Source organism: Onychostruthus taczanowskii, unplaced genomic scaffold, assembly GCF_017590055.1.
Source record: "Onychostruthus taczanowskii isolate IOZ18803 unplaced genomic scaffold, ASM1759005v1 scaffold57, whole genome shotgun sequence".
In the NCBI taxonomy this organism is placed as follows: domain Eukaryota; kingdom Metazoa; phylum Chordata; class Aves; order Passeriformes; family Passeridae; genus Onychostruthus; species Onychostruthus taczanowskii.
This window is the reverse complement of record NW_024503346.1, coordinates 204,392-225,018: the sequence shown is the minus strand read 5'-3', so window position 1 is coordinate 225,018 and position 20,627 is coordinate 204,392. Positions and strand designations below refer to the sequence as shown.

The 20,627-nt window shown below is 41.0% G+C and overlaps 1 protein-coding gene across 2 annotated transcripts in view; it reads left to right on the top strand.

Annotated features, from left to right (window-relative positions):
* Positions 1–20,627, top strand: part of PREX1 (phosphatidylinositol-3,4,5-trisphosphate dependent Rac exchange factor 1) — a 123,701-nt gene that overhangs the window by 90,891 nt on the left and 12,183 nt on the right. The window contains exons 17-30 of one of the 2 annotated variants that reach the window (XM_041417860.1): positions 3,301–3,393; positions 5,494–5,642; positions 6,575–6,660; positions 8,183–8,319; positions 8,752–8,923; positions 10,163–10,350; positions 11,100–11,261; positions 11,821–12,031; positions 13,209–13,467; positions 15,129–15,335; positions 17,520–17,608; positions 17,988–18,070; positions 18,676–18,766; positions 20,417–20,545. In XM_041417860.1, coding sequence (XP_041273794.1) covers positions 3,301–3,393; positions 5,494–5,642; positions 6,575–6,660; positions 8,183–8,319; positions 8,752–8,923; positions 10,163–10,350; positions 11,100–11,261; positions 11,821–12,031; positions 13,209–13,467; positions 15,129–15,335; positions 17,520–17,608; positions 17,988–18,070; positions 18,676–18,766; positions 20,417–20,545 — 2,056 coding nt within the window. Of the gene's footprint in view, positions 1–3,300; positions 3,394–5,493; positions 5,643–6,574; positions 6,661–8,182; positions 8,320–8,751; positions 8,924–10,162; positions 10,351–11,099; positions 11,262–11,820; positions 12,032–13,205; positions 13,468–15,128; positions 15,336–17,519; positions 17,609–17,987; positions 18,071–18,675; positions 18,767–20,416; positions 20,546–20,627 lie in introns of both variants that reach the window. The other variant, XM_041417859.1, reaches the window with a different exon arrangement.

Genomic DNA, 20,627 nt, shown 5'->3' with positions numbered 1-20,627 from the left:
TCTTCACTGCATAAATGCTTCTAATTCTTGATCTGCTTTGCTGTGTATCTCCAACTTCTGTACCTCTGACTTTTTAGTTAGGCAGACTGCATAAGTTACTCTAGGAGCACGGGAAATCCTTACATTGGAGGCCCCTTTCTGGAGCTTGTGACCATCCTGCTGTATTGGGAGTTTTGGATGCACAGTTCACACAGGTGCAAGTGCATGGAAGTTCTCACCTGTGTCCAGTGCACAGCTCAAGCCCTTTTTATTCCCAAGAAGCCCTTGCAAGAGTGTAAGGGAGCTGGGAGCTGGATGTGTTTTAGCAGGTATCCTCTAGGGATTTCTCATCCCAAGGGGACAGGCTGGGAAGTCAGTGACAAGAGGCATTCATCATCCAGGTGTAAGCAGCCACATAAGGGCTTTGAGTGGGCTTGGATGCTAGCAATGAACTCTGAAATGAAAAACACCTTTTAGGGGGTTTTTTTGACAGTTCAGAAGGAACAGTTTGAGTTCAGTGCTCAATTTCAAAGCTCACAAACCAGAAATAACTTGAGTCATACTGTACGTATTTTACCTCTTTTGCTAATGTTGTAAAACATACCTTTAAAGATAATAGTAGGGGTGGCTTAGATCCTGAAGGTACTCATTGGAAAGAAATTTTGTCTGTTCAAATCTTGTTTTGTTCCTCAAAGGTGTGGACTTGTGAAAAGCTGAGGAGCAACCTGGGAGATGGGATGGCAGGAAAGTAGCTGTCTTTAAATGCTACTGAGGGCCTCAGAAATTTCCTCCATTTTCTGAAATGTTCAGATTGACACTGTCTGATAAGTCACTGGTCCTGAGGAGATTATTACCCAAGTCAGGGTGTTCAGGTGTGTCCAGCAGAGAAGGGTTTTGCTGGAGAGGTGTAGGGAGGTATGTGAGAGAAGAATGTGCATCCTGGACCCAGGTTCAGGGAATGGAGCTGCTGTGCTGCCTCTTCCGCTCGATGTCCCCAAGGGTTTAGGATCAGAGTTTCTGCTGCTGTGTGAGACAGGTGTAATAGACCATTCTTGGCACACTTATTGATCTCAGCAGATCCCATTCCCCTTGCCCCTGCAGTGTTCTTTGAATGTGTTCTGAGTACATTTGCCCTCTGATTTTCATTAAACGTGCTTGTTTTTAAAATAGTCTCACTTGTTAATGTGATTGTCTCTCAAGACTAAACAGCCGCTGCCTTACATTCCAAAAACTGATCGGGCTGCAGGGACATAGAAATAGTTCTTGCAGGTGACAATTTAGTTAATAGCTTTGGACTCCCTAGGGATGAATGGGGTTCAGCTGTGGAATGGCAGGGTGTTCCTACTTAATAATAAAGAATGAATCATTGCCTTCTCCAGGTATTGCAAATGGAATATTATCCATATTATCCATAGCCTTTTCATAAGGGGTGTCTCCAGCACAGAAAGTTCCTAGTGTTGATGCACGTGGGGTTTTTCAAAAGTGTTTTAGTTCTTTCCTTTCAAACAATTCATATTTGCAACTCCAATGAGCAGAGCAAGGTAGGCTATTAAAAATAATAGCAAATAAAAGATTTTCATGCACAGTATGGATGGCTGCACTCCAAGAGAAGGTAAGGATGTGTAGCTGCTGGCAGCTGAAGTTAGGCATGTGAAAGCCTCCAGGTTTTTAAATGTCTGTTTCACAAATGCTTTCAAAATTCAACAGAAGAATCTGAATAGTCCCTTCAAATGTAAAGTGCAAATTGGAGAGGAGAGGTAGTCTAGAAATTTTCCATTGAATCCCAGATATGAAGTGATAAAAGTACATGTTGTGTTGGGCTGAAACTCATTCCACTTGCAACATTAGGGTTTACCTGATTTTCCAAAGTCCTTTGCTGAACAAGTTCTACTAGCATTGTTTTTGAAAATACTTAAAAATAGCCAAAAATGTGAAACTTACCTTCCAGTCTTTTCACTTTCTTGTGCATCCTCTAATGTGAACATCACCTGATAAGGACTTTTCCCCAGATATTTTGCTATACATTATTTTAACTTGACTGTATGGCTCCTGCAGGACAGAATTATTCTGGTTCTTGACTCTTTTTTTTCCCCCAAGGTGATTTACCATAAAAGGACATTTATAATTTGATGGAATTAATTTTAAAGGAAAAAGGACAGTATTTTGGAATAGTACAAAAATCATCAGAAGCAAGGAAACAATTCTAAGTTATTTGTTTTCCCCCATGGCATGCTAGGTTGAGTAGCTTTATTTTTCCTCTTAAATCAGTTCTGTTTTATCAGATGGCTCTTAAATACATAATGTTTACTCAAATGCAAGATATTTATCAGTTAGATTTTCCATTGTCCATTTACCAGTGGCTAGGCTTGGTTTATTTTTCTGTAATGGGCAATGAGCTGTTAAGCTTTTTTCTTACTGTTAATAAACCACTAGAAAAGGATGAATGAAATGTATATTTGTCATGATTGATATGATTTTAAAGAATATGTATAAGGTGGGCCTGTGTGACCTCAGTGCAAACAAGAGGAAGCAGAAATTCAGGAGCAAGAATTATGAAGGCTTCTGTCTACCATGTAAGGTACAAACTGAGCACAAGGTACGGAGTTGCTGTTTTTTCCCTTACACAAAGCCTATGTGCCTGTCTCTAGAGGAAGGACTTATGGATGTCAGGAATTGTCCTGTCATTAGATAGAATTTTAGCCATCAGACTGCTATTATGCTGTAGAATTATGTAGTGTGTAGTAAGATCTATAAAAGGTAGGCCTGAGGTCTGCAGTTTGTGTGAAACTGGTAGCTGAGAAGCACTCAGATCCTTCATTATCAGGTAGGTGGAATGTATTCTGAAAAATAAACAAATGAGTGCACTCAATCTGTAGTACATTCACCAGTGGAAAATACTGAATAATGATGAGTTCCGTAATCCAAAAGTGGAAGATCTATTGAAGGATGAAGGGCTAGGAGTTAAAGTCAAATGCAGTTTCTAAAAGACGAGTTGATTAACCACTGGAAAAAACTCTCAAGGGTGGGAATAGATTCTTCACTTCTTAAAGACTGCAGATCATACCCGAGTAACTCTGGAAAATCTGCTTTAGTATATATTAAGGGCTCAATGCAGAAATAACTAAGATTAAATTTTATGGCTCATGTTTTGTAGGCAATCAGACCAAATGATCTGGTAGTCCCTCTCCATCTTAAGACAGAAGTCCAGATCAGTTGTGGCTTGCAATGAAAAGTCTAATTTCTCATCTTCAGTCTTCACCTTTTCTGTGAACTCCGTATTTATGAAGCATAAATATGTGTAAATATTGTGCTCTGTTTAAGATTTTACCAGAAGAGGATGACTACGGGTTTGACATAGAAGAAAAGAACAAAGCAATTGTGGTGAAGTCAGTTCGACGAGAGTCTTCTGCCGAGGTAGGACCTCACATTCATATTTTGGTATCTAAGAGTGTTTCAGTACTTAGAAAAGTTACAAACCATCCTTTTAAAATCTGTTTCCTTTAAAAGCAGCTAATAGAAGATAGCTGTCTTCTACAATTCCTGGTGATAAGCTGTTTCTGTAAATTGATAAGTGTTTCAGCATTACTGGGGGACTTGAATTATTGGTAAGTGATAGGATGAGAGCAGTATCTGTGTGATGATAGCTTATCTCAGGTTCCTTAGCAACTATAATTTAAGGAGGGAGGGAAAGTAACACTCTTTTGGGGTACCAAAGATGTTTAATGGGGAAACAGCTTTATTTGAATGAAAACTATTTTTAGATATGTGTTTTTTCCTTAAAAAGCATGCAGTAATTTCTCTCTATGGTATTTTTGAGGAGTTCTACAGAATATATTAACTTTGTTTCTTTGAAGCACATAGATAGCCCAGATGTCTTAGGATATGAGTATTGACTTAGCCCTACAGAATTCTTGTGTGGATCACACAGTGTAATCTTCCATTTACCAAAATAAGGCACAGATACACTGCTGAAGATACAAGAGGACTAAATGACTTGTCAAGGGTTTCACAGTAAATTGTGGCACACCGGACAGAGCTTCTAATTAAAAGTCCTGGACAACTGTTGCAGAATTTTTGAATGTCAGCATTAAAATTTGTTGGTTACTCCTTTGCACTACAAATAACTCCTGGATGACTTGCTTAATGGAAATAGCTGAAGAGGACAGATTGGTTTTAGCAAGTTGAAAATGTCACACGGGAAGGGATTTTGAATTGAAGCTGAGTGTTAGAATGAAATTATTTCAGTATTCCTGATTCTCTTTTGGTCTATGGTCACCAAAGAAACCAAACCTATGCTTTATCTAGTGCTCAACATCAACATAGGTTAGCCAAAAAAGTTACTAATCTAAACCTGTGCTATGAACTATTGCCTGCCAGATAATCCTCTGCCCTTTTTCTGGCTGGAAGCTTGGGGAATAGCCTGCAGGTCTGTTGTGTTTGAGGAAAACGGCGGCATACCATTTTCTAAGGAATCAGTTTCTTGATCTTTCAAGATAATCTTTGACCATGAGCCCATCTTTTGAACTTGATGTAATAATACTAGTCCAGCAAAGAACTAAATCTGTATCTTCCTGAGCCAGAGTCTATGTGAGAGTAGTGCTGTGTGGACCTCCTTTTTCAAGTCAAGAAACTTGTCAGTGGATTCCAAGCAGAATAGGAAAGGGTTTGCCACATTTAGAAGGAAACTTAACTGCTGAACCTTGAAGTTATATGAAGTAATTATAATCTGGAAGATTTAATAATTTTTTTAGTGGTTCCTTGATACCTAACACCTAGTCCAAATGTTGCTATGTTGAATTTTAAGTAGAGATCATCAAGGGGTATGTTTGAGGCTATTGTCCGGTGGGCACAGGAGGGGATCTCAGTCTTGGAATTGCATCTGTGGCCATTGCAAAATAACTAAAGTTATGTGCAAAACCGAGGGATTAAAGTAAAAATCGAATGGCTTTTTAGGCTATAAAGCTTGAAATGAATAAGCTCACTTAAAGCAGAGACAGTTCTTATCCCCACTTCAAACCAGGTTGCATTTACTGACCTGACTGGGTATAGGTTGGTTTCTCAAGGCCGGTGGCTGAAAAAGTCCACAGTTCCTGTGCCCGAGGTGTGGGAAGCCACATTTCTGCATCTCACTGGGTATCACAGCCAGTCTGTTATGGGGCCCTAGCTTTCAGTTGTGTCCCCCCATCCCTTGTTTTTTTATAGTCTCCTATTTTAATAGTCCCTTTAAAATTTTTAGCAGAAAAGTAGTAAGATCTATCCATTGCAAGCTAAGATACATCTGTAGAGTGGCATATTTCTAAGGATACTGCCGAAATATCTTTGTTTTCTGTAAGTGCAGACAATTTTAAGGGAGAGTGACAAATGACTTGATGAACCAACACTACTTCTAGGGTGTTCCATGTGAAAGTAATCCAAGAAATGTCCATAAGTAGGGAACAGTTGAGTGTTGAAGCCTGAGCTTTCAGAGTTGCTGCCAGTGATCCAAAGTGCTCTGTGGTATTTGTTCCTTTGCAGATGGCTGGCCTGCAAGCAGGAAGAAAAATCTATTCCATCAATGAGGATTTAGTATTCCTACGCCCGTTTGCTGAAGTGGAAACCATGTTATCCCAGTCCTTCTGCTCACGAAGGCCACTTAGGCTTCTGGTAGCCACCAAATCAAAGGAGTAAGTGCCAAGATGGGCAGAGAGAAAGATTATTGAGAAATGTCAGTTACTAATGTCAGTACTTCTACAGTTGTAGTGAAACCTGTGTAAAACACTTTGCTGTGCAGAAGCTACTCAGTAGGAAAACATGACAGAAATGAGAGGTACAAGAGTCACGGCTTGTTTTTAGTGATGACCCCTGGGCTGCTAGGAGAGGTTGGCGTATGTTCTCTTTATACTGCAGCTAACTTTTGGGTTCCTGGTCTACAAACAAAATTGAATTGCAAGGATTGTCATTCTTTCTCAGGTGTGAAGCTCCTCATACTCTATTTTGTGCATAGGAAAAGAATTTCCACTCATTGGAGCTAGGCTTATTTTTGGATGACTCTAACAATATCAGCCCTTACAGTTTTTCAGTCTGTTATTGTTTCTTACAATGAGAGTTGGCCCTCTTAGTGTCTTGTGTAGTGTTAGATTCTGTAGTCCCAGAATGTGCCTGAATAGAACTGAATGTCTCAGTGAACATTTGTTGCTGAATTCTAGTCCAGAATGTCTTGTCCAGTCTCTTTTGTTTTTTGGTTTTTTTTTTAAATTTTTTAGTGGGAAAAAAATCCTCTGCTGGTATAGGTCAGCACAGCTGCACTGAAGTTTGTGCAGAAATGGAAGTGAATATAAATGCCTTAGAAACTTTCTGTCAAACGTTTTTTCATGTATAGATGTAATAAATTAAGAAATGCCAAATTTTAATTAACAAATAGAATCTCCCATCTGCCTTGGAGATTCAAGATGAAGTATATTCCTATTTATTTTTTATTTATTTCTAAACATTATGGATGCTTACTTTCATCCAAACCTAGTTGTGAATGCTAAGGAAAGATGCTGTTAAGAGCTGCCCAGAACTCTGGCAGCCTAAATGAAAACCATGCTTTCTCTTCTCCATTATTTATCTGCAGGATTATTAAAATCCCAGATTGTCCTGAAGCACTTTGCTTTCAGCTCCGGGGAGCAGCACCACCATACGTTCACGCAGTAGGAAGAGGTAAGCAGAAACTCTGTGGTACAGTAAAGTTGGGAGTACAGCTGCACAGATAGACGTGTCCATATAAAGTGTGTGTATGTATATATATATATATATTTCAACAAAGACAGATCCAGGTTCATTGTCTACCTTGTTCTGTACAAATTCTGATACATTTGGTGACCTCAGTGACAGGAACCTGTGACAGACAAAAATCACACTCATATAACCATAGAACAGTGTGAGATTTCCTGCCTCAAACTGCTTATCACCTGAATAGATTCTAAGACAAACAGTATCATTCTTATGAACTGACTGTTGGCTCTCTAATCCCATCAACACAATACAAGGAATAATTTAATGCCACAGTAGAAGAAACTTGAATGCTGCAATGCACAGTACCATGGACTCTCTAGAAGGCATTATCACTTTAGCTCTTGCAAGCCAGGAATGGACTTGCTTAGTGACCTTTCCCTTGTTTCTTCTGAGACTACTAAGGTAAAGCTTAACAGCCACAGGGGGAAAAAGCCCATAAAACTGAGATGGTTGAGAAAAAGTTAAAGGGGTCATGCTGTCTGTTGCTTCCTCAATATTTTTACCTGTAGTCATCCACAATTTGGGTCTGGGTTCTGAAGGTGTTGTAGGAACAGCAGGTTGGTAGACAAGTCATAACATCACAAAGTATGATGTAAGACTTGAAGACTACTTCTCCCTTTACATAGGCATATATTGCTACAAATTGCCAGTATAAGACAGAGGCAAACTGCTCACCTTGATATTTTAAAAATGAGAAAACACAATTTGACAGAGATATTTACCACTTTTGTGCCTGACATATTTAACTGAGCTACAAGCAAAGCATAGATTTACCTTTATGTTAAGCAGATGCAGAAAATACGACCTTTTAGATATACACCAGTCCCTTCCTTCAGAACAAATACGTGTCTCCAGCTGAGTGCTGTTAGCTTAGGCAGCACCCACAGATGGCATTCCCAGGGACACACATTTATTTACACCATTTTATAGCATTTTTTTTTTCACTGTTTGGAGTGCAAGCTGGAAGTTGCAGCTGGGAAGATGATCCTTTTCCAGGATTTTGCCTGGAAAAGACAAGTTACATTTGACATTGTAGTCTTTTTGTGTAGCAAATTGTGTAACATGCAAACATTCTGTCTTCCAGGTGCAAGAGGCTGGAACAAATACAACAGTTTGTACTTAAGCAAGACTGCAGCTAATGTAACCATAAGGCTAAAAGAGAACCATATAAGAATCCCAAACAGTTTCCCACAGAAATGTCAGTTTCTAGCATGAATGCAATCAGATCTAGGAGATTGCTGTTTTTCCCAGCACAGCTGAAAACATGAAGGATAGACACATGATGTTATCCTCACACAACAAAGCTTTCTGAATGGTAGCAAAGGCATGACAGGACTGACCCAGCTCTTCTTACTTTTTCTTACTAGAAAGCTTTTGCAAACTTTCCAGTATTCTCATGCATAGCCAGATGGCATTTCTGTTTAACTTCTCTCCTGTTATTTTTCAGGTTCTGAGGCTGCAGCCGTAGGCCTTCATCCAGGGCAATGTATTTTGAAAGTTAATGGGAATAATGCAACACATGGAAATTACAAGGAAGTTCTGGAACACTTCACAGCCTATAGGACCAGGCAGCAGGAAGCACTGGTATGAATGCACAACCTCAAAGGAAGTACATTAATTCCTGCCTTTCTTCTGCCCTCCTCTAGTCCTGTGTTTTTATGCTCACTAAATATTCAGAAAAAGAACATCTACACGTTTGTTTTGACTCATTTGCTTTTATGCCAGGGTCCTGCTGTCACTGAGGGAACCTGATTCCATTTGCCCATAGCTGCAAAACACCTACAAATAATATGAAAGCCATTCCATGCATACAGCACTGAAAATTGTTACTAACCATGGAAGTTTATCCAGCTATTGATCTAAATTTTATGTTCTCTGAAGTTCAGAGAAAAACTGGTGTAATGTTGGTATTTCAGCCTACTTAGGAGATACAGATTGCTAGATTCACCTCTGTAGTCCAAATATTTGGAGGTTGGGCATTTTGAGGTCCTAGCTGAAGCCTGTATCTCTTGAAAGGGGTTGTACCAGTGGGTGTACAGAACACATGAAGATGCGGAAGAGGACAGAGTTCAGCAAGCAGCATCCCCTGCATGTTTGAGTGGCAGTCGCCTGGGCTCCAGCAGAGACAACTCTGCACTAGAAGGACATGCAGAACTGGAATCCCTTCAAAGCAGCCAACAGGAATCAGGTAAAGATTCTCATGGGGGAAGAAAATCTAGGGAGAATTCAGGGGTTTTCAGAAGGAAAACCACAGTAGAAATGTAAAGAATATACATTATTGTAGCATATCTTATGTCTTAGCAAAGCTTTGTAATTGAATGAGGTCTGCCAGAGGACATATTTCTTTGCTGCAGTTTATTCAGGGGAAGAAAAAATTGAGATGCACATAGAAATCATGTCCCTATGACTCTCTCTTCTCTACAAGATAGCCAGTTATGGGAATGAAGAGATTCAGCATTTTTAGAATCCTTTGGTAGCCCCTGCAAACCATGCATTTATGGGCAGTAGCTGATGGAGAGGGAACGTCTGCAAGTAACTCCACCTAGAATAATCTGTATTTTCTGTTATTTTTGATTAAAGATTAGGATGTTAAATTACTTTGATCTGGAGCAAATCTTGAAGGCATGTTGCCACCGTTTCAGGAAAAGGTGCGGGTGTATTTCCTCCAACTTTTGAATGCATAGCTCAAAAAACAGGTCTGCTTTCATGTTGAGGGCTTATGCGGAAAAGTAGATGTTAAGGGAGACTACTAAAGCAAAACTTAATCCAAATGACTGAGCCTGGACTCTCTAAAGCCATTGGCAACTTCTCCAAGAACAGATGCACGTCTGTGTGGATCCCATGCAGGGCCTGGTGATGCTGGTAATTTCACAGTCCCAGAGTGTTCCAGCAGTGGAACAGCTGGAGCGCCCTGATAGAAGTGTGTGAGCAACTCCCTGGCAAATCTCAATTTGACTGTAATGTGAATCTGGTCTCTAGTGACAATAGAACTGCTTTGTGCAAAAAATGTTTTCTCCTCACCACATCCCTGCCTTATATCCCAGTCTTCCAGAGAGTTATTGCAGGCAGCAGGACTGGGAGATTAACATACTTCCCTTCCCTTACAAGCTTCTGCTAGGATCCGTGAACAGAACTAGAAGTAGTGTCCTGAGCATGGATATGTGCACACATGCATGGAAGAACATCAGAATGGGGATTGGAGCATGTGTATTATCTAAAACTCTGTCACTGTCTCCATTAATGGCCAACAGTGAATGTCTTCCTAAGAATATTCTCTCAGTCTCTGGCAGCACAGAGTTCGAGACATTCTTTGAGCCAAAGGTTGTGTCTCTGCATTCAGTATTCTTCTCAGCAGGTTTCTCTTGCCTGGGCAGGCCTGTGTTCACATGTACTGCCAGACATCTCTAATGACTTACTTTGGTTCCAGCCCAGACACCACAGACTGTTATTTCTCCACTGGTCATTGGTGAAGAAACCCCTCTCATCAGCCTGACTGTGGATAACACGCACCTGGAGCACGGGGTGGTATATGAATATGTTAGCAGTGCAGGAATCAAATCCTTTGTCCTGGAGAAAATTGTGGAACCAAAAGGTTGCTTCATTCTCACTGCAAAGGTACTGAAAACCATACGTGGTCAGCTTTTGCCTAAACAGAATGAGAAACCAATAATATTGCTTATTATTGGCTGCTGTGGGCTTGGCTCTTCAGTTGAGTTTGACATTGGTCTTCTCAGCTCTGCTTAGAGTTTTGTTCATTGGAATGAGTTACAATAGCTTGTTTGGTATGAGTAATCAGCAAGTGCTTCCAGGACTTCAGCTGTTGAGGCAGATGAAGGGGAGCCCTCAGCTGTGGAATTCTTGCTTTTATCTGCCTGGTAACATACACTCTGTTGATATTTAAGATTAATCTTTTCAGGCAGGAATTTGCTTTACCTTACAAGAAAATCAAGGAACTTTTTCCCACCTGAGAGGCTGGATGGGTTGCTACAGGAATTGAGTAGAACTGCTATTGGAAAGCAGCAGAGAGTGCTGAGTGGCTTGGTCATCTCTGGCAAAAATGAGCTAATAGTGAATGCTCGTCACATCCCAATAATGTTATTGTTATGTCCCATGGAAGCATGCTAGAGCAGGTAACTTGGACAGTAGATACTTTGATCCACTTCCATGATTCTAAACATTTTTAAGGAACGTTAGATCACTCTGACGATTAGACACATTAGTGGTTCTCAGGCAGTAATAAAGGCAGCTTGTTCTGGAGGCAGCTTTATTCAGCCATGGGGCTTTGCCTCTCGCTGAGTGGAAGAAAACTGTATTTTCCCTCCTTGGCAGGACTCATACCATTGACATCCTGTCTTTTTGTTTAGGTTTTAGAGGCCTTTGCTGCAGAGGACAGTCATTTCGTAAGGAACTGCGAAAGACTCATATCCCTAAGTAGTGCTGTGGCCACCATGCCCCAGTATGAATTCCGGCAAATCTGTGACACTAAGCTGGAAAGCATTAGCAGGAGGCTAACGAGCTACCAAGAGGTAAAACACTACTAGTTATTGGTGAAGTCTTGAGAGAATAGTTCATTGTGTTAAGTGGATCTTAGTATTCTTTATTAATGAATCCAAACTGTTTCTGAGGTGAGTGTCCTGGAGGCATGAGAACAGCTCTGCAAGTTACTGAAATTGCAAGTTTTGAGTGAAAATACTTTGTCTGTAAATCACTCTTTTCTGCTTGTCAGAGCTAAGACATATTATTGCAGGTTAATTTCCACTGTGTTAATGAATAAATATGAGAACAAATTGATGCATGTCTTATTTAACATGAGTGTAACTACAGTGTATCATGGTGTAAACAAAGTGTATGTGCTTTTCTTGTGCAGTTACCTGAGCTGCTTGAAAATAGAGTGCTAGGAGGTATAGCTAATTACTTTCCTGTGTTGTTTTATGAGCTTTTTTTTAATGTGTTATTCCAGCTGCAGCAGAAATCTGAATTCCTGGATTTCTGGAATAAGAGGCAGGAAGAGAAAAGAATTGTCTGTATTGCTTCGTATTTTTTTTTTGAAGGTGCAGTAGCACACACCTACTTTATTTCTCCCAGTTTGCAGATGAATTGAAAACAAAGGTGAGCCCAGCCTTCAAACAAGCCGTTATGGAACCTCATTCCCTCAACAGCATGGATTTCTGCCCCACCAACTGCCATATTAACCTCATGGAGGTATCATACCCCAAAAACACTACCTCAGCAGGGAGATCGTTCAGTATTCGCATTGGACGGAAACCTTCTATTATTGGTCTTGATCCAGAGCAAGGTGATAATTAACTTCCAAGTCATACTCATTTGATCTGTATAAAAGGCTGTGTTTTTCCACTGCTCAGCAAGGTCAAATAGAACTTCCAAGGAAACATAGTCTTGCCAGTACCCTTTTTTCCTCCTTAAAATTTTATAGTTAAATGGCAGCCTTCTTGTGTTGTCAAAAAGTAATGGCTTCAAGCATAGAGGGGCTTCAGGTGCCATGTTTTTGCTAGATGAACTGTTTGGGCATGATCTCATGGTAGTTATGTAGCCAGGGTGCTCTTGCCCTTAGTAGAGGTGACTGCTGACTAAAAGTGAGCAGGGGCTGATGGCAATGCTAGTGCTTCATTCAGGGGGAAAACTGAAGTCAATCACAATGTAGTGCTGCTTTCTCCTCTCATTACTAAGTAAATTCCATGCACTGGAGTTGAAAGTCCGTACCATGTCAGGGGATCTCTTTTCTGATAATTGCTGCTATGCAGCATTTCTCCTACAATCTGGTTATTTGAGTTCCAACCCTTTTTTATCATGATCTGACTTAGCATGCTTCTGATTCATTGCCTTGTGAAGGTCAGAGTGCAGGAACGTTTGGAAGAGGGAACTATAGACTAACCAACTTTCTGAATGATGGCATTGACTATTTAAATTGAGGTTTATAAAGGACCCCTGCTTGCTTGGGCAGTAGAATTTTTAATGTGCTAAGATAGGTAGCAAAGTATTGCATCAAAACTGTCGGCAATTCTAAATGAAAAATAATTATCTTCTGAAAGGACAGAATCCTATTCCTTTTTAGCTATGTGTGTGTGTAAGTGTAAATGTCTGTAGAGCTTGAATAACAGCATGGACCGATTCCTGAGAACCCAAATTCATTAACTTTTCAATGAACGCTTTTAGAGCGCTTCTGAGTTTTTGGTGTGAGTGTACCTGTGGACATAGGTTTTTACTTCCATAATCTAGCCAGTTTCTGAACTGCAGTAAATTCAAAATATCTATGTAGTATAACAGGAAAAAAAGCCCAACTTCTTTGGGTATTTCTCCAGAATGATTTTGTCATATAATGGAATTATATAAAACAGTTCTGTGACATTTTAGTTTTTGCTGTCAGAACTCTGCTTATGCTAAATGATCATCATTGGGATGGAGTAGAAAAAATCATGAGAGCCATACTAACTAGATCCTTTAATGTTTAGTAGGTACCTTAAATCCAGTCTCATATACTCAGCATTGCATCACCACTATGGCTGCACCATCTTGGAGATGTCCAGCCCCAGAAGATGGAGATCCTGATGGTAGCTTTGGCCAGCAGAATGGAGGAACAATTTGGGAAGAAAGGGGACTCAGTTTTCTGCTGAAACAGGAAGATTGGGAGATGCAGGACTCCTACTTGCATCTTTTTAACAAACTAGACATTGCAGTGAAGGAAATGAAGCAGTATGTCATTCAGATAAATAAGTGAGTACAAAATCCTGTATGCACTGGGGAAAGCAATCCTTATAATATTGAGGCAGTAACCTCCAAAAGCATATTGTGCTGTCAGCTCCAGCTGTCAGCCTCTTCTCACCTGCCCTTGTGTGACAAGTCCTCGCTGGTTGTGTCAAATCTACTCCTGGGTAGTGGTTGTGTTATTGTCTTTTGCTTCTAAAAGTCTACCTGAATTTGACAGCCACTGTTTTGCTTACTGTATATTCCAAAATAAGAATCTATTTGTTCTCAAGGGCCCTTGAGATTTTGTCTGTCATAAGGCAGAAATAAGGGTTGAAATAAAGACAGTTCAACAGCTGAAGCAAAAGATGCACACAAACAAAGCAAAACCAGGGATTCATTCACTGCTTCCCATGGGCAGGCAGGTGTTCAGCCACCTTCAGGAGAGTAGGGTCCCATCCTGTGCAATGGTGACTTGGGAAGAGAAACACCGTCACTCCAAATAGCCCCTCCTTCCTCCTTTTCCACCCACTTTATATGCTGAGCATGGTGTCACATGATTGGAATATCCCTTGGGTCAGTTGGGGTCATCTGTCTTGGCTGTGTCTCCTCCCAGTCTCCAACACACCCCAGCCCCCTCCTCAGAGTGGCTCTACGAAGGGCAGAAGAGGCTTTGGTTCTGTGTTAGCTCAGGAGTAACAAAACCATCTCTGTATTATCAGCTTTGTGTTCAGCACAAATCCACAACAGTCCCATACCAGCCAATGGAAAAAAAATATCCCTGCCAAAAGCAGCACATGACCAAAACTTCACCCGAGTGCAAAGCACGTGGGGGCTTGGTTTCAACATGTGTACTGAAGGGTAGTGGCTGCTGGGTAGAGCCAGTGAGCTGAGGAGGAGAAATCCAGTGCCTTGGGGGAAGAAAGTGAGAACTTCAGGCCACCATGGTTACAGTGATCAAGTTACACCTTACAGAAGTAGAATACCTGTGGAAGCAGGACCTTCTTGGAACTGGGATTCATGGGAATCTCCTGAAGTTTAACAAGACCAAGTGCAAGGTACTGCACCTACTCGGGACAGGCTGGAGAATAAAGGGACTGAAAGCAGATGTGCCAAGGACTTGGGAGTGCTGGTGGCTGAGAGGCTGGACATAAGCCGTCAGTGTGCACAAACAGCATCATTCAGTCTTGGGCCATCTGTGTCCTGAGCTCAGCCCTACAGTGTGGGCAGCCCCATATTCCCGGGGGGAATATGCCCATCTGCCCTGCCCAGCCCAGGTGAGACTACCTGCAGAGCTACCTCCAGCTCTGGGGTGCCCAGCTCAGGAAGGATGTGAGAGAGAATCCAGAGGAGGCCATGGAGATGATCAGAGGGATAGAGCAGCTCTGCTGTGGGAAAAGGCTGAGAGAATTGGGATTGTTAGGCTGGAGAAGAGGCTTTGGGGTGACCTACTTGTGGTCTTCCAGTAGCTGATGGGAGCCTGCTAGAAAGATGGAGAGACTCTTTACAAGGGCCTGGAGTGACAGAACAAGGTGGAATGGCCTCAAACTGAGAGCATGTTCAGATCAGATGTTGAGTAGTAGCCTATGTAAAATGCTAAAAAAGGTAGCTCTGATTTCACATAGCTGCATTTAGCCTTAGTTGTGACAGTTCATTTGTGGGACTGAGAGCTCTATGTTGTGTTTCTGCAGACTTTTGTCCACCATAACAGAACCTACAGAAGCTGGTGCCTGTGAGCCACCATCTACTGAGGACACATCTTCACCTTCCCTGGGAACAGAAGAAAGTGATCCTGACAAAGCTGAGCATGGCGGAATCAAGAAGGTCTGTTTCAAAGTTTCTGAGGAGGACCAGGAAGACTCTGGACATGACACAATGAGTTTCAGAGACTCCTACAGGTCAGTCTGAAGATTCTGCCACTTGTACCTTACTAGTACTGTGTTTCAAAGTTCTCATTTCAGTATGGATTCACCAAACAAGTTGTTTTTCCAGTCAGTCAATTATGTGGTATTCACTTAGAGAGTATTCACTTCACTTATGTATTCATTACATTTATTACCCTGGAGACATACACAGCAAAAATACTTCCCCCAAAATAATGCCAAAATACTAAGGTATCTAGAAAAGTGAATAAAATGAAATAAATAGGTCTAGTGTGACTTTCGGTGTCCTGTAGCCTGAAACTACAGAAATCCAGCAGAATTCTCAGACTGTTTGGTCTTATAATAGCTGGTATTGTCACTTGGTTCTGCAGCCAATTTTCCTGAAAGTCTAAGACACAGAGAAACAGAAATGGACATTGAGTTTTTTATTTTTAATGGTCCTTTGAAACCACAAATTAAAATGTTTATTCAGGTGTCTCAAAATCTTTTTGGGACATGATTGACTGCTAGTTCTCCAGGAATATTTGCTACCAAAGGGAATTTCACTTCCAGTTCTCTCTATTTTGGGGGCAAACATTTGGAGACTGAGCTTTAGAATAAGTGGGATAGCAAATTGTTGCCATGTGTGATCACTGCAATTTAACATCCTTAATAGGCCATTTTTCCATTTCTAGTAAGACCATAAAGCTGGGAGGATTCCAGGGACCTGAATGAATTACCTGTCTCTGGAATGTCCCCACTGCAGTCCTGATGCTTCACTTGCTGTTGTTGGGCACTTGTACCAGTAGCAATAGGTGCCACCGATGCAGGACTCCAGAATGGCAGAAGGGGAACAATTTGGAACAATTTGGAAGGGGTCTCTGGAGTCTGCACAGTCCAGTCCCTTGCTCAGGACAGGGCCAGTAAGACTGGTTGCTTGGGGTCTTGTCTGGTTGAATATTGATCGCCTCAGAGGACAGCAAATACAAAGTCAATAAAGGAATAGAATGAGTACTTGCAGTGCTGAGATCTGGGGCATCGCTGTTGTGGGAGATTTCAATCAGCACATGTGCTTTGGAGCTTTCTGAGTGAAATGTGCTTTATTTCTTTCACTGTTAATAGGGTATCCCTGCAGTTTAAATTTCTGTAATTGACGCTAATTTATTCTGTGTAACAAAGTAACAGCACAAACAGCCTCTCTTGGTTTGTCACTTGTTCCAGAATTCTACAGAATTCTACATATTTGTTTGAGAGAAATGTTTGAGAAACATTATTCTGTCTTACCCGTATTAGACAGAGGCAGAGAATTAAGCATATATTACAGATAGTAGTTACTTGAGAGGGATTGTGTTTTTATGGGGCAAATTGTAGATAAGAAAAGACCTTGTTTGCAGTAGCCAGCAAGGCTTTTTTCTGTGATCGTTTGGAGGTGTAATTCATAAGGATTTGTATTGCAGAGTAGTTGCCATAAGTATTAATCTTCCTGAGAAAAAAACAGGAACTTTAATACTAGATTTAAAAAAGGGCAGCAAGAATCCCAATTAGGGTTCTTTCAGGTGCTCTTCCATTTTTCTCTCATCTCAGTTAAAAATTACTTCAGGGGCAGAGACAGTGGAGAATTTTTTAAGCTTTGTTTTGGGCTTGTACCATTAAAACCACTGTCACTGTCACTTCATTGGAAGGGGGCAGCCTGAGATCCATAGTCTTTTTGGTTACTTTCAGTAAGAGAACTTTAGAGAGAGGAGATTCACTATAGAATGTTCCAGATGTGCATGAGCCAAGATTGCTGTGGAGCTGTCGTGATTCCTCTGCTTCATTGTAGGATCTGCAGTGCCTGATTCTCCAGTGCCTTAGATTCCCTAAATTTTCTCTCCCACCCTCAATATCTGTGCTACTGCAGCCTCTCTATATGCTGGATTTGGATGCTGTAATACTCTGAGAATTGGTAGCAAACGTTTAGTGGAGATGTCTGTTTTCATTATTACAGAAGCAAGGTGATGTATTAAGCACTCAGTGTTAACTGCAAATAGAAGAAGGCATCCTGTGGCAGTCTAGCTCCAGAGTCCTTGCTTAATGGCTGTTGTGCGTGTCATTAGTTGCAGTAATTTCATTTTCACAGAACTAGGTTTGGGGAGACAGTGCTCGTAAACAGGAGAGCAGTGTGGGTGCGTGGGTGTGGGGACAGCCTTCGTTCAATGCCCTCTGTGCTCTCCTTTTCAGTGAGTGTAACAGTAACCGGGACTCGGTGTTGTCCTACACCAGCGTGCGGAGCAACAGCTCTTACCTGGGCAGCGACGAGATGGGATCAGGTGAGTGTGTGCACAGCTCACAGGCGTCCTTCTCGCGCCCGGCCCTGCTGCAGTGCTGAGAAGTCTCTGCTGCTTAGCAGCACTTGCATATTTAATTTGCACCAGTGGTCTCTTCAGTTCTGATCACAAGAACATAAAGATACAGATTTGCCTTTTTCTAATAAACCACAGTAAATTTGGAACATGGGAGAGGTGTTAGACAGGGTAAGTTTCTTTAGTTATTAGATACTTGCATAATATGAGAATAATGAGTATTTTGGCCTAAGAATTGGAGATAAAGCAGCAATCATTATTTATGTCACACCAATGTGAAGGTGTGCCCATGCCTCATCAAAGATCATGTTTGTAAGTTCAAAGCTTTTCATTTGTCCTGTATTAGGAGATGAGCTTCCCAATGATATGAGAATACCTTTAGACAAGCAAGACAAACTTCATGGCTGTCTGGAGCACCTTTTTAACCAGGTATGTAAAGTGTTCTTCTTATACAGAATTGCCTTTTCTTTATCAATGTCAATCAAAATATTGAAAGTACTAAATTGGGTTATGAAATAATATTTTGAGGAAGGCATACTATAGAGATTTTGGGGCACATTATAGCAAATATATTATAGGACAGTTTGGTGAATCACTTTTATCTGTGTTATTAAAGTTGACTTGTGATTTAAGCAAGGCTGACTTACCCTACCTAAGGCTTATTAGACTAAGGGAAAAAAAGCTTTCATGGAAAAAAAAGGACAAACTTCTGGTACTTTGATGAAAATGGATCACATTTGCAGATTTCAGGAGGTTCTCACAAGTTTAGCGTGCAGATGTGTTTATAATGTGCAACCACAAAGAGTAGTTTGCTATTCTCTTACCTCATCAGCACACAGATCATCGTTGTGCAAAATGCTGTTATTAAATGTGAGAGCTCTTGAGGCCAGTTCATGGCTACAAAGTCTGACTGCTGTGTGTCAGTCGTTCCAAAATACAAATAGTTTAAGGGGTCCGCAGTTTCCCACAGGAGTTCTGTTCAGATTTTCTTCGGCAAGTCTTACTGACACTGATCGATAACGTTCCCATTGTAGGTTGATGCAATCAATGCACTTCTAAAAGGACCAGGAATAAATAAGGCCTTTGAGGAAACCAAGCACTTTCCCATGGACCACAGTTTGCAAGGTAAACAAATAGATTGACTGTATTTAATAATGTGATTTCCAAGACTTCAGAGCCTAACATGAAAGCATATGTGCTATGGCCACACAGAGTTCCTTAACTCTGCAGTCTACCCAGTCGTGCATTAGGCAGGTGCCATGCCTGAAATTATTGTATCTCAAAGAGGTCATTTTCATAGGAATTCCTCCTGAAACACACAGAAGCCTCTTTTGTTACATGCTGCTCAGTTCTCGCAGCTCTTTCACAAGTTTCCAAATCCCCACTTTGCTGTAAATGTATTTGAAAGGGTACAAAGTAAGGATAGTCAGATTCAAGGCGAAGGAGGGGCTGACCACTGAACATCCAAGGCACCAAAGGTTCTAGCTCAGTTTACTTAGTGACTTACTCTGCTTTTCTTCAGATGGATGATTGCCAGAGTAAATTCATCCTCATACAACGCTTATTTTGAAAACTGATTCCCATAGAGAGCAAACAGATGATACCATGTTTTCTTTTTTCCCAGGGAGTGTGATGATTCTTTGGTCTTGATGGTCTTTTGGGGCTCAGGATGTGGTTTATGTTCTGCCTGAAATACACAGGATTTTATTTTTTAAATATTTGCCGCATTTTCTTCCCCACTTGAAAGCTGAAATATTCCCTGCTACTCCTGCTCTTCCTCAGGTGCTGTAGGAGGTGGGAGCTCCAACCTCTCACAGGCTCTCATTTTTAGTTACGGTGGCAAACGCTAGAACTAGAACTGGAGATGTTTTCATGCCTTTTTTTTAACTTGACTCCAGAAATAACTCCTGTGAAGTTCTATGTACTCATCTCTATGAACACATTCACATTTGTGTAGACTCAAGAAGCATCTGTTAGCCTTTCCGTGCACTGTTGGAATGAAGTGAAGAAATAACAGACATTTCTTTTATTTTGCTTAAACAGAATCTAATTTATTAAAAGTAAATTCATTACCCTGAGAGAGTCTATTAGTTAACTGATCACACTGAGGAACAGACAAGCCCTGCCTACACTCAACTGGAATCCTGGACCACAGTGTCTGTTTAATAGCTACCATAGATACCTTTTTGTGATGGATGGACATTGGAATGCTCTTCTGGTCCTGTCCAGGATCAGTTATTTGGCATAAGTTTTTTTTGTTTCTCTGTCTGCTTATGCATTTCCTCACAAACAGTGAGGTGTTTGGCTTAACTACCTAGGTAAGACACGGAGAATAAATTTTCTACTCTGTAATTAATAGTTAGCTTTCATCAGGCGAAAGAAAGCAGGATATTCCAGAGCTTCTCATTCTATTACAGGATGTGACAGTTGCAGCCAAAAAGTTGATCTTATTCTCTGGATCTACCCAGTACAGCTGCCTGCAGGTCATTAAAGGCAGAGGAAGCAGGGTTCTTTGTCTAGTGAGTGGGGCAGAGCTCCCTGCACTGTGCATGTCAGCCAGGCCCACAGTCCTGAAAGCAGTGCAGGGAAACTACTGATAATGGGACTATGGGAATAGTCTTTTGCCCTATTAGTTCTATTTAGGGATCTTTTGAAATCCCAATTACTGCTATTGGTACTGCATATCTGCTTTCATCTGTATTCACATTGTAACTCCTAAGCCACTCTTAGTTATGTGGCATTTCCTAAATGGCTAACACACTCCATGTTTTCTAGAATTTAAACAGAAGGAAGAAACCACAGTTAGGTGCCGGAATAATATTCAAGCCAGCATTCAGGAAGATCCATGGAACCTTCCGCTGCGCATCAAGAACCTTGTTGACATCATACAGAAACATGTGGAAGGTCTGTAAATAAGGAAACGTTTGTTGCTAGCTTCAGGGAGAAGAGATCTTAATCAAATCTAGCAATTGATTTCATAATTTTA